At 36.2% G+C, this 14,091-nt stretch overlaps 1 protein-coding gene across 23 annotated transcripts in view; it reads right to left on the reverse strand.

Annotated features, from left to right (window-relative positions):
• PIKFYVE (phosphoinositide kinase, FYVE-type zinc finger containing) overlaps positions 1-14,091 on the reverse strand; it is a 98,199-nt gene that overhangs the window by 47,259 nt on the left and 36,849 nt on the right. For 16 of the 23 annotated variants that reach the window (XM_032278420.1, XM_032278430.1, XM_032278419.1 and 13 more), the window contains 5 exons: positions 9,134-9,272; positions 7,191-7,348; positions 5,921-6,032; positions 4,280-4,427; positions 3,583-3,750 (listed from right to left, as the gene is read on the reverse strand). In XM_032278420.1, the coding sequence (XP_032134311.1) occupies positions 3,583-3,750; positions 4,280-4,427; positions 5,921-6,032; positions 7,191-7,348; positions 9,134-9,272 (725 nt within the window). Of the gene's footprint in view, positions 1-2,447; positions 3,751-4,279; positions 4,428-5,920; positions 6,033-7,190; positions 7,349-9,133; positions 9,273-14,091 lie in introns of those variants that run through there. The other 7 variants (XM_032278422.1, XM_032278421.1, XM_032278418.1 and 4 more) reach the window with 6 other exon arrangements.

Below are 14,091 nucleotides of genomic sequence, written 5' to 3' on the forward strand. Positions count from 1 at the left end.
AAGAGCGAAACTCCGTCTCAAAAAAAAAAAAAAAAAAAAAAAAATTTCATTCAGACAGGGGGAATAAGTTTTTGAGACATACTGCACACCATGATGACTATAGTTAATAGTGTATTGTATATTTCAAAATTGCTAAGAGTAAATTTCAAAGGTTCTCATCACTAAGAATAATAAGGATTTTTTTTTTTTTTTTTTTTGAGATAAAGTCTCATTCTGTCACCCAGACTGGACTGCAGTGACAAAATCATGGCTCACTGCAGCCTCAATCTGCCGAGCTCAAACAATTTTTCCACCTCAGCTTCCCAAACAGCTGGGACCACAGGAGCACACTACCACATCCGGATAATTTTTTTGCATTTTTTGCACAGATGGGGTTTTGCCACATTGCCCAAACTGGTCTCAAACTCCTAGACTCAAGCAATCCACGTGCCTCAGCCACCCGAAGCGCTAGGATTATAGGTGTGAGCCACTGCGCCTGCCCCAACAAAAAGGATTTGAAATGACGAATATGTGCATTAGTTCGGTTTAATAAACATATCCATCATTTCAAATCCTTATTTATTCCTTAATCCTTCCATATTTTATATATAAATTGTAACATCTTTTTATATCCCATAAATATATATAATTATAATTTGTCAATTTATAATTTAAAAGTAAAGCTGACTCTAAAGCCTATGCTTTAAACAAATATGACCACTGCCTTTGCCACTTTTAACATACTTCAAGTACGAAATTGTCCTCTTTGCCTACAAAGCTATTAAGAGATCATTAAATGTCTTATTAACATCAACGAAGATAGTATCTATCATAGTCTTCTGATTTATTAATCTTGTATCACCATAAAAAAAGGAAATGGGGTTGTTTTGGAATGATTTATTTTGGTTAACCAATGCTGGTGCCTAATCACCACCAACCCCTTTTCTAAATACCACAGTACATTCTGTTCACTACACTGCTCTACATTTTGCCAGCTTCCAATGTCACATCAAGGACCCATCTTTTCCAAAAAAAACATTAATGCATCTATCACTATAGTAATCTAGACTCTCTCCAACTCTTTGAAACTCTTCAAAGATAACAAACTCTGGCTCCATGATCCCACATCAAAAGTCTTTCAATAACCCGGCATATAGTTTGCCTAAACCTAGCAATAGACTTACTTTAAAAATTCACTAATTCTCTAATCTCTTCATTATCCTGGACTTCACTTTCCTCTTAACCATGTATATTCTTTCCTGATAAGATTAATCTAAAGAGTGGAGAGTAAAAAAAAAAAAAAGCCTTTTTTAAGTCATCAATCAATATTATATAAACTTTCCCAAGTAACTGGCCTAGTTTTTCTTTCTACCAAACTTTAAATTTTTCTCAGATATCCTTGGTATTTTCTCCAAACTTCAGTGCAAGCTGGGCTTCTAGTATCCTGTCATTTTTCTTAAAAGTGCTGGCCCCTCTTTCAGGTTCATTCTCCTATGAAGTTGCCACTTATAGCTTTCATAGACAATTTTTTTAAAAGATTGAGAGCCAGGCGCAGTGGCTCATGCCTATAATCCCAGCACTTTGGGATGCCAAGGCAGGTGGATCACTTGAGGTCAGGAGTTCAAAACCAGCCTGGCCAACATGATAAAATCCCATCTTTACTAAAAATACAAAAAAATTAGCTGGGCATGGTGGTGCGCACCTGTAATCCCAGCTACTTGGGAGGCTGAGGTAGGAGAATCACTTGAACCCAGGAGGTGGAGGTTGCTGTGAGCCGAGATTGTGCCATTGCACTCTGGCCAGAGCAACACAGCCAGGTTCTCTCTTTAAAAAAAAAAGGATTGAGATCAGGGAGGTTCCAAAGGAGTCATATTTGTGTCGTCTGCAGGCGCTTCTCCTGTCAATTTCCTTGGAGATACAATCGGGAGTCGTACCAAAACAATGTCATTTTTGGAGCCTCCTGTTCCATTCGACTCTGAATGTTCTCAAGTTAGGTTTTCAAAAGTAAGTATCTGACTGTGCTCAGCAGTCTATCCTTCGCTATTACAAATTCTATGATGACAGGTCACTTTCTTCAAGATTTTCAAAACTTCTTTAACATTTCAAAAGGTGAAATCATCAGCAAGTCAAAAGTATACTTCACATTCTGCTTACGGCAAAATGCAATTGCCAACAGGTGTGTCCAGAGAATAGATATTCATCATCTGTGTGCCTGTGACCCATATCTGTAAGTTTATATTCAAAACCTTCATAATAGCCTCCATGTGACTACCATCTATAGTTAATTCTCACACAATTGTCCTATCTGCTTTCCATCCTTTCATACTCACCCAAATATTCTCCATCATTTTTCCAATTTCTGTTTTGAGGATATCCATAAAGATGTTCAATGCTAGTCAAGTCTCCTCATTTACCACACCCTCTCTAAATTTCTTATTTTAAAAAAACATATATCTTTTTATTACTATAACTCTTAAGTGCCATTTTACCACATCTTGATAATGGCTAATAGTGACAATTATGAGAAATTCGTTGGAGAAATATAAACTTGTATCAAATCATTTCAGTATAAATGTTTATTTAGTTCAAAAGCTTCTGTTTCCTGATTACATTTTTAGGCTCAAAATAGAGTGTGCAAAACTTAGGCAAGCATTTCAGATCTAAGTAAGGAGATAATTCAACTTTAGACAGTTATATGTTTAAAATACAAACTCCAGGTAAAATCATGGAATAAAGTGCTTCATCTTTATCATAATAATTTTTCAGTTATTACAACATAACAAAATCCCACAATTATTTATTCACTCATGTATTTTTTATTTATTCACTTTTACACAATTCCACGATAGGACTATAACTTAAATTTGCTTCTAATTATATCCAGTAGAGTAAACCTCATCATCCATTTTAAAAACAGGCATTTTCTTATGTGCTGCTATGTTAGATTTTGATAGTGTTTACCTTCTTTCTCCTTTTACACCAAATGTATTTTAAATATGGTCACTATTATTTTTGAGCCAGTAGACTAAAGCATCAAATAAGATGCTAAAAATAATAAATTCATCTTATATTAATTAGAGAAGAAATTATTTTAATAAATATAGAATATACTTAATAACCATTATGAATTATTATGGAGATATTTTGGAATATGTGAATGATTTTTCCCCAATCTAGTTCAAGCATCTTAATGGCTTTAGTGAAATATTATGTTACTAGGTAACAGCAAAGGCAAATAGGCTTTAAAATGTTAAATGAAGAAAGAGAAAAGAATAGAGCAGAACATCCATGTTATAAATGCAAAGAAATGCCACCTTGGAAGTTGCACATTATGGGAAGAGCAGTAAGATGTAGTTCCTTTTAAAGACTACAAGCTTTAAACTGGGCATGGTGGTGCTGAGGGAGAAAACAAGAAATAAAAGGAATCAACCAAAAAAGGTATGGGAAGGAGGTGTGGGAGAAATGAGAAAGGGTAGAACAAAACCCACACCAAATCCCCTTAGCCATATGGGACAGAGGAAGCCAGAAGGACAGGCTGGCATGAGATCCTATGGCCCAGCTGTCCAGCCTGTGTTTGGATTCCAGATGGTGACTACCTCCTACCTTTTTGGTCAGCAGGGTGAGGGGGCACATGTGGGTACTTGGAGGGCTTCTTGATATGGAAGTTCACGTTGTCCAGCTCCACGTTCAGGCTGATAGAAGCGGCTGAGTCACTGTCCACTGTGGACTGGAAACTGCTGACTGATGTGCGCTTGCTAGGACTGGCAGAATCTTTTAGTGTTGGGAAGGGGAAAGAAATATAGGGAGAGGAGGGGAGTAAAAATGCGTTTTATCAGGGTATTGGAGGAAAGGAGAAAAATGTTTTTTTAATATACAAGCCCAATGTGCAATACCAAAATGGATACAGTATTTTCATGTACTTCTGTGTAGACTTAATAAAAATTTGAACAAGTTAAATATTAAATCAATTTTTAAAATGAAGAAATATATTGGAGGTTCTGCAGAGAGAAAGTCTGATATCATAGTGAAGAGATGAGAAAGTTGTCTGCTGCCATATTATTAGTTCAGTTATTTTTAAGCTGCTGCAAACTACAGACTACGGTAAAATCTAGAAATGTCAGCCTAAACAAGTTGGTTTAAGAAAATACTGTATCTAAGACAAGGACTGCTGTCAGATGTTTCCATTTAGTTGGAGCCATAAATCATAAAGCAGAATTATTTCAACAAACAAGATAATCATTTTATCATACATACACAGTAATGACCCATCAAAACTAAAATGTTAGAAAATCAAACTCACTAGCCAAATTATCGTCACCTTCTTCAGCTATCTGTTCTGTGTCACTGTCATCAAACTTTATGTCTTTAAACCACGATGGCTCAGAATGTCCTTCCACGGAGTTCACCGAGTCGCTGTCTGGAGAAGGTGTCTCAGAAAATTCTGTACTCTGAAAAGATGAAGACAGGATCCAAGCAATTGGCCCTCAATGGCAACAATGTTGAGGCTGTCACACTACAAATAAATTGAAGTCCAATATTTCTACCACCTAACAATAGAATTTATATATTTATATATAAATAAACAAAAACTAAGTTATAAACCATATTGACGATTCCACACTTTAAAATTGTAATTTTCATTAGCTAGAGGGCTTAGGTAGTAAATTAAAAACAAAGCTTTTTTGATACAGATTTTATAGTGCTTCATTTCATGCCTTAGTCCTGAGAGTGAAGATAGCTAAGAATTTATTTTAACTCTGGGGCAACTCTATCCAGAACACATCTTGGAAAGTAACTTTTAATCACTACAGCAGTCTTTGGAGCCATTTGTCTCTTCTAACCACTGACTTTCCAATTTTAGTTCACAAAGGTGTTACTAAACATTACACAGTTGACCCCTGAACAAGGGTTTAAACTGCATGGCTCTACTTATACGTAGATTTTCTTCTGTCTTTGCCACCCCTGAGACAGCAAAAGCAATCTCTTCTTTTCCTCCCTCCTCCTCAGCCTACTCAACATGAAACGAGGATGAAGACCTCGTGATGATCCATTTCCACCTACTAAAGAGTAAATATAGTTTCTCTTCCTTATGATTTTCTTCATAACATGTTTCTCTAGCTTACTTTATTGTAAGAATATAGTATATAATACATACAACATACAAAATATGTATTAATTGCCTGTTATCGATAAAGATCCCAGTCAACAGTAAGCTATTAGCAGTTAAGTTTTGGGGAAGTCAAACATTATCTATGAATTTTCAACTATGCAGGAGGTCAGTATCCCTAACTCTCAAGGGTCAGCAATGCACGTGTGTGTGTGTGTGTGTGTGTGTGTGTGTGTGTGTAGATACGTCTATATATGTGTGTATATATATAACCTATATATTATATATATCAAATTACATAAACCAAGAGTAAAAGTGTATCTTTTCTTTAAAGTTCTATTTTTAAATAATTTCTACTTCCCTAGAAGTAGAATAAAAATATATATATTCATCAGTATACCATTGTTATACAATAGTGCTAGAGTCAAAACTATTTCAATAGATGTCATAAAATTTTTCATTTTTTTATACTCTCAGTTCTAAAAACATAGGCATAATAAAACTGAAAACCATTAAAGTTAAATGATAAACAACTTATAATACCATAAAGACAAATTTAAGAACTACCACACCAACTGAATAAAGTGTTTGATTCTTATTTTTTCCTTTTTATTGTCTGATCAAATTTAAAGTAAACAATAAAATGTTTGATTCTAATGGCAGCATTTTCATCATTGCTGCCTATCATGTAAAAAATGTTTTCGCTTTACTCAAACAACAGAAAAAAATGTTAGAAAAATTATCTTCCAGTAAAGTACTCTTTATTCTCACTGATGAAGAAAGACATAAAATAAGCTTGCTACATTCTAATGGGCAGTAAACACTGAAAAGTACCTGCAGTGGTCTATACAGCGCATACTCATCTCTGAAAAGCTGGTCATGATGGCTAACACAATCCAGCCAACGTCCATCAACCATTGCTTGTCCAATTGCTATAGCTTGTGCCCTAAATCAAGACCCACAAAAATGAAGTTTTAAAAGTCAGTCAGAATAGTTTTATAAATACCAGATAAGTTCTAATCAGAGTTAGATTTTCCAATGGCCCTTGGATAAGTAAAGGATAAAACAAGAGAAGACTTAAAGCAAATTAAAAGATTCTTCCAGGTACTATAGTAAAGGAGAAGAAACTACTGGTAAGGCAAGATCTAACAAAACCTAATTTTAATAACAGCAAGCATTGACTGAGCGTTCCATCCATGCACTTAACAGAATAAACAATGTTGAGAAAAGCTCCTACCTTCAAGGAGCTTCATTTTAATAAGACAATACCAAATATTAGAGATACAGGCATAAAATATGTGTGTGTGTATATATGTATATACCTATCTACATGTATATATATATAGTGTGTGTATATATATACATGAAATAGACACTTAAAGACACATTACATTATATGGCATTTCACAATTTATAAAGCACTTCAGCCAATATTACTTCATCCCTTCAGTTTCTTCACAGGACCACAGAATTTTCCTCATGTTGCAGAAATCTCAAAGAAATTGAATAACTTGACTAAAAGCACAAAGTTAAAAAATATATATAGCCAAAATTACAACCAGGGCTTCGCTGCTTAAAGTTATTTCTCTCTCTACTTTTTTACATACCTTTTTCTTCCCATGAGTGGAGGAGTAGCTAATCTGAGAAAATAGTAAAAGCTAGGGGATATGTTTATTTGAAAAGCATGACCTGTTACTCTTTTTATAAATGATTTATGAGGCAGGCAAGCTAGGACCTGACAGGCATAGCTTATGGATCCAATACTCAACACCGGTTACAATGTCTAGATTAGCAAACAGTAGCAGGGGAATTCTTTGGCCTTAGGTTCCAGCTACATTCTCCAATCCTCCTTTAGTAGAGTTATTCTGCTTTTAATAAGGTAAATTATGATCCTATTTGGCTCCTTGTACTCCTTGCATCTGTTCTCTATTGGTTAAAACTCAGATTGGAGGAGAGTTAACTAATCAGCAACCTAAACCATTAATTACAAAAAACAAACAGCATCCTAACTCTAAAAAGAAATCTGTAACTCTTATTATCTTCAAATGTTTCCTCATTCAAAATAAATAAATAATATTGAAACCTCTTTCTAAGATCAGAATACCTTGTGGCAATGTGCCCATTTCGGATTAGCCAGTTGACTAATTCCTTTCCTACAATGCAGTTTGGATGCGTTCTCAACCAGTAGCGGTGATCCTGAAACTCCATTCCACTACTGTGATGGCAGATTTTCTTCCACAGGTCTTTTAACTGAACACTGTCCTGCAATCACATTAACAGCAAGTAGTTACTGTTCAGAAAAATGCTATATACCTTTTCAGATGTTTTCCTGTGATTTTTAGACTCATAAAAAGAAACCCAGTTTGGATTTCTTTATAGTAGCTAACTCACATGACTTAATACAAATGACACATACGTGGGAACAGCTTGAACTCGGCTCATCTAATTCCAAATATGACTTTTTCTCTTGAAAACCAACTATTCCAAATACTTCTTTTTTCAGTCAATGGCACATATTATCAATCTCCTACTTATGTATTCTTCTTTGAAGATAGGGCAAGGCAGAGGGAGACAACAGTCAATCACACTAACCTAAGGTTAACTGTTCCTAGAGGCTGAAACTCCACCAGATTCTCACCATGTACCCAACTGCCAGGTTAGCTTTTGTATACTCCCTGCTCAAAAAAATTCTGAATGTTCCTCAGCAACTACAGGTTCAAATCTAAACCTCTAAGTTTAGAATTCACTGCCTTCCATCAGGTAGTCCCAAATAACTTTCCTTTCTCATTGCCCCCTGACTCCTACTTAAACTCTCTCCCAATTAAAAAATCCTACTTCTGGCCATGGAAAATGCCATGTTTATTCTCATCTCTGTATCTTTCTTCACACCTTCAAATAAGATTCGCCATTCTCACTGCCTATCCAAAACTATTCCATCACTCAAGGTCCAGTTCAAGCCCTTCAGTTTAAGCCTTTTCCTGATTCCCTCATTAGTAATGAGCTTTCTATTTTTTGAATTCTTATATGACATACAGTCATATTATTTATTTGATACTCTTTTATTATTAAAGTATTACTACTTCCACTCTTAAGCCTCTTCCTACTAATCTTATTTTTACCTTTTGTGGGTTTGCTGGTTTGTTTGTTGTCTTAGAGACAAGGTCTTGCTATGTTGCCCAGGTTGGAGTGCAGTGGCTATTCAAAGGCATGATCACAGCACCCTACAGCCTCAACCCCCTGGCCTCTCGCTCTAGCCTCCCAAGTAGCTGGGAGTATAAGTACATGCCACCATACCTGGCTCTTATTTCTACTTTTGAATTATAAGCTTGAGGACACAGCTATATCTTCCATTTCTCTGAGTCACTCTTAGAATTGAACACAGTATTTTATGCACAGATAAATTCAATAATTATTATTTCACATATAGTATTAAATGTCTGAAAAGTGCTACATGTGTATAACAAACATGCTTCAAAGCTTAAATAGCAATATGGAACCTAAGAGTTAAGCTCTCTTTTTATGTAGGCAATTGAATTCTGATTTTACCAGATAAAGGGGTAAAGAAAATTAATGCAATGAATATAGAATACTTGACCTATCACTCAGGTAATCCCAGTAAAACTGAAGCTAATCACTTCTGTTGAACTGATATGCTATTTCATTTATATATCTTTTTTAAAAGACTCAGTGACAGTCCAGGTGCAGTGACTCACGCCTATAATTCCAGCACTCTGGGAAGCTGAGAGGGGCAGATCACTTGAGGTCAGATCAGCCTTGCCAACATAGTGAAACCACATCTCTACTAAAAATACAAAAAATTAGCCAAGTGTGGTGGCATGTGCCTGTAATCCTAGCTACCTGGGAGACTGAGGCACCAGAATCGCTTGAATCCAGCAGGCAGAGGTTACAGTGAGCCAAGATCACACCACTGCACCCCAGGCTGGGGGACACAGTGAGACTCTGTCTCAAAAATTAAAAAAAGATTCCGTCACATAAACACTCTCTATGCTCAAAACCAGCAATGCGTCAAGGATATTGGACCAGTACCAGAAGAATTTTGCGTTCATCTTCAGTGGTCTCTGTCCTAACATATGTTCGGTTAGCCTGGGGACTGACAGATGTCTCATATGTAGGTACCATAGGAGAACCAGATCTATCCAGTGACAGGTTAGTAACGCTGGCTGATCTGGAAATAAAAACAAAAAGTGAAATCACAGGTGTAAATTCTTCTTCAATAAATAAAATTACAGAGAAAATTTAGTTTTAAATAAATATTTATTTACCAATGTTAAGGGTACTTTTAAAAGTAATTATGATGCTTATGCATTATGTTATCATTGAAAGAAATTTGGTAAAGGATACCCAGAAACTCTGTACGATATTTGCAATTCTATGTAAGTCTATATTTTGCAATTCTAAAATTGTGTGTATAAAATTACTTGGAAATAAGTTTAAAAGGAAGTAGTTATGGAAAAATTACAGGAAAACAATTATATAGCTCATATATCAGTAATATTTCAAAAGGAATAGATACAAAGTCTTCTTGTTAAAATGCTGCAAGTTAGTGGACTTTTTTTTAACTGACAAATATAAAGAATGACAACTAAATGCAAAATAATCTTCCAGATCAGGGTCAGGAAACTATGGCCCACAGGCCAAATCTAGCCTGCTTCCTGTTTTTGCATAGCCCATGAAGTAAGGTTTTCATAGTTGAATTATCTGCAATGCAATCAATCTGATGAAAGGAACACTAATTTTGAAGGCCAAATAAGCAAAGTGTTATTCCCCAAAAAAGAATTATTTTCTTCTCACTAGTAGACCTATATTTAAAATACTATCCTCAAATATTATTACATTATTTTGTCAGTAAAAAAAAAATACAAGAAATGTGTTTTTCTCATAATATCAGTATTCATACATATCCTTAATTCTGACTCTTGGCAAAGTTACCAAACAAATGACTTAGAAGTGTAATACCAACAGCATCAAACAAGCTTTAATTCATTTAAAAGAAAAAGTAACTAAAAATTTAGTTAACTTCTATCTAGAAAAAATTAAACCCAATTTTAGCTTCCACGTAAAGGATAAAAGTCAAAAATACCTATGATGTATTAAACTATATAACTCCTTCATTACAGCAGAATCTGTACTTCCCAAATTTAATCTTCACAGCATCCTATTAATATGTATTGCTGGCTCTATTTTACAGATAAATATATCAAGAATAAGAGATTAATCTATCTAAAGTAGCTGGACTAATATGTTTAAAACCTAAACTCAACTAATATGTATCAGGGCTGCCACCTGCAATTAGGTGTCAATTGAAAACCAAGATTTCCCTGTATGAAGATAAAATATTTTTTAAATAATTTAAATTATTCGCAGGTTTAGCAAAGTGTCAGTTAATAGCAAAGCACTGATATCAAATAGTCAATAAGCAATTTTTTTTTTTGAGACAGTCTCTTTCTGCCACCCAGGTTGGAGGGCAGTGGCGCAATCTGGGCTCACTGCAACCTCCGTTTCCTGGATTCAAGCGACTCTCCTGCCTCAGCCTCCCGAGTAGCTGGGAGTATAAGCACGTGCCACCACACCAGGCTAATTTTTTGTATTTTTAGCAGAGATGGGGTTTCACTGTGTTAGCCAGGATGGTCTTGATCTCCTGACCTTGTGATCCGCCCACCTTGGCCTCCCAAAGTGCTGGGATTACAGATATGAGCCACCACGCCTGGCCAATAAGCAATTTTTTTTAATAGTCAGTTATTTATTTATTGGCCTAGTCTTTCAGTGAAATCTTGCTATAATGTCTTAATTAATTTTAATCTCTTCTCCAGTGGGTGCACTATCCATACATTCTACTTCTCTATCATTCTAACTATCCCTGTACATATTCTAATATAGTTGCAACAAGAATAAAAGAAAATTAGTCAATTTTGCTGTCAAAAGCTCTAAGAAGTAGGCTAGTAGCAAGAATACTGATTAAAATTATATTTAGAGACAGCATTCATTGACTAAATTACATGTTTCCTAAGACTTACATCAATCTTAGCATTAATTCAAAACATAGGGAGATACACTGTGAATTAGCACAGTTATCCCTAAACTTCTAAACATGCCAACAGAATACTATAATTTTCCCTATCTTTTTAAAAAGCCATCTCTTGACTCCACATCCCTCTTCTGCATTTCCCTCTACTTTACAGCAAAACTCCCATCTCCAGTAATTCTTCCATTATCTCTTGAACCCCAAACAACCCACTGAAACTGCCTATCAAGATTACCAATGTCCGCCGGGCACAGTGGCTCACGCCTGTAATCCCAGCACTTTGGGAGGCTGAGGTGGGAGGATCACAAGGTCAGGGATTCGAGACCAGCCTGGCCAACATGGTAAAACTCCGTCTCTACTAAAAATACAAAAATTAGCTGGGCATGGTGGCACGTGCCTGTAATCGCAGCTACTGAGGCAAGAGAATTGCTTGAACCCAGGAGGTGGAGGTTGCAGTGAGCCAAGATCGTGCCACTGCACTCTAGCCTGGGCAACAGAGCAAGACTCCCTATCAAAAAAAAAAAAAAAAAACAATTAAGATTACCAATGTTGTCATTAAATCCAATAGTCAGTTTTCACTCCTCATCTTACTTAACATATCAGCCACATAGCTTCCCTTCTTTGAAAAACTTTCTCCACTTGACTAATAAGATAAATACCCTCCTGGTTTTCCTGTTACCTCACTGGCCTCTCCCTCTGTCTCCTTTTCTGGTTTCTTTTGATTTCTCCAATCTCAATCCTTAGTCTTTATTTCCTCCCTTTTCACACTCATTCTCTTGATCTCCATCCAAGTCCATAGCTTGAAATACCATGAGGACAACATCCAAGTTTATATCTCTAGCCTGTACTCCTCTCCTAAATCCTGGACTCATAAACCAACTATTTGACCTTTCACTTGGATGCCTACAAGATATCTCAAATTCAACGTGTCTAAAACCAAACTGTTCCTCCCAGTTGGCAATTCCACCCCTTCAACTACTCAGGCCAAAGACCTGAGTCATCTTTGATATCTTTCTGTTGAAGCCTACATCCAGGTGATTAGCAAATCCTATTAGCTCTACAATCAAAATATATTTAGAATTTGTCTATTTCAGCTGGGCATGGTGGCTCACACCTGTAATCCCAGCACTCTGTGAGGTTGGGGCGAGTGAATCACCTGAGGTCAGGAGTTCAAGACCAGCCTGGCCAACATGGGGAGACCCTGTCTCTACTAAAAATGCAAAAATTAGCTGGGCATGGTGGCAGGCGCCTATAATTCCAGCTACTCGGGAGGATAAGGCACAAGAAGCTCTTGAACCCGGGAGGTGGAGGTTGCAGTGAGCTGAAGTCATGCCACTGCACTCCAGCCTGAGCAACACGGCAAGACTCTGTCTTTAAAAAATGTGTGTGTGTGTGTGTGTGTGTGTGTATTATACATATATCAGGTCATGTCACCCTTCCACACTTCACCCAAAAGTCTGCAACAAGGGAAACCTTTACAGAGTAAAATGTCAGCTAATAAATGTAGAAGCAATGACGGATTTAGAAAAATCACCATTTTGCAAATATAATAACAATGCATTTCAACAAGTATCATAAGTGAATGCTAAAACTATTGACTGAAAGATTAGTAAGATAGAGAGTATTTATGCACTTTCAAAGTATCTCCCACACATATTACTTACTAATTACAAAGGACACAATAGTAACTACAGTGGAGAAACACAACATGCAAGAGATCAAGTCAACACCATCAATGGGATAAACTTGTATTGTGTCCTTTATAACATAACAGATTAAGAAGGATGTAGCACTCACATAGTATTTCTGCTCCAAAACTGCACAGCCTAAATCTAATCATAGGAAGCTTTTGACAAATTTAAATTGATGGGCATTTTACTAAACAACTGGTCTTCCCTCTTCACAAAGAAAGACTAAGATACTGTTACAGAGTAAAGAAAACCAAGACACATGACTAAATTCAATGTATGATTCTCAACTGGATCACAGATTGGGGGAAAATCAGTACAAAGGACACTATTAAGGCAACTGGCAAAATCAGAATACCTACAGTATGGGGATAACAGAAATTTACCACTGTTACAATTTCCTAAATTTGCTACGTAAGAGAACAGGATTGTTCCAAGGAAAAACACTTAAGTACTCAAAAGTAAAAAATAAGACTTTCCATTTCTGGTCTAGCATGTGAGGATCTTCACTCCATCCCAACAACTAGAACCTGAGCAAACAGAAAAATCATCAAATTTTCTTAGCTCCATCAGAAAAGTGAGGTCACAAAGCAAATGCTGTCCCAAATACTGCAGAGGCAGACAAGCAGATAGAGAGAATCACAACTCACTGGAGCAGAAACCTCCATGGGAACCAAGAAAACCTAGACTCAAATTGACAAACTCCTCGAGGCTCACTGTAAACAAACCAGAGATACAAATTCTAGGTAAACCCAGCCATGGGGGTGCTGGGGATGCTTCTGGGAGTTTCACTTTCAGATATACCATGTCCTCACATGAATGTCAGAGAAAAATTCCTTCCGGCTTCCGGCTTCCAACAGTGGGAGAGAATAAACAATTTTAAAATATATCAGAGCATTCTGTTCTTCATAACAAGTCCTGCCCTAAGGAAAAACTATTTTACCAGAGCCTAATCTACTGGAGTTATATCAGAGTTAACCTACCCAGGAAGAGGTAGGTTAACAAACAATATCCAAGAACTGTGGGACATCTACAAAAGGTATGATATAAATGTAATGGGAATACCAAAAAAAGAAGAGAGAAAGGAACACAAGCAATATTTGAAACCATAATGACTGAGAATATCCCCCCAGATTAATGTCAATTACCATGCCACAAGTACAGGAAGCTCAAAGAACATGAGTGTGGATAAATGCGAAAAAAACTACAGTTAGGCAAAACTATGTGTATTCAAACTGTAGACAATCAAAAATAAAGAAAAACATCTTGAAAAA

The sequence above is a fragment of the Sapajus apella genome, unplaced genomic scaffold, assembly GCF_009761245.1.
Source record: "Sapajus apella isolate SASKATOON/1434 unplaced genomic scaffold, GSC_monkey_1.0 scaffold10, whole genome shotgun sequence".
Classification (NCBI taxonomy): domain Eukaryota; kingdom Metazoa; phylum Chordata; class Mammalia; order Primates; family Cebidae; genus Sapajus; species Sapajus apella.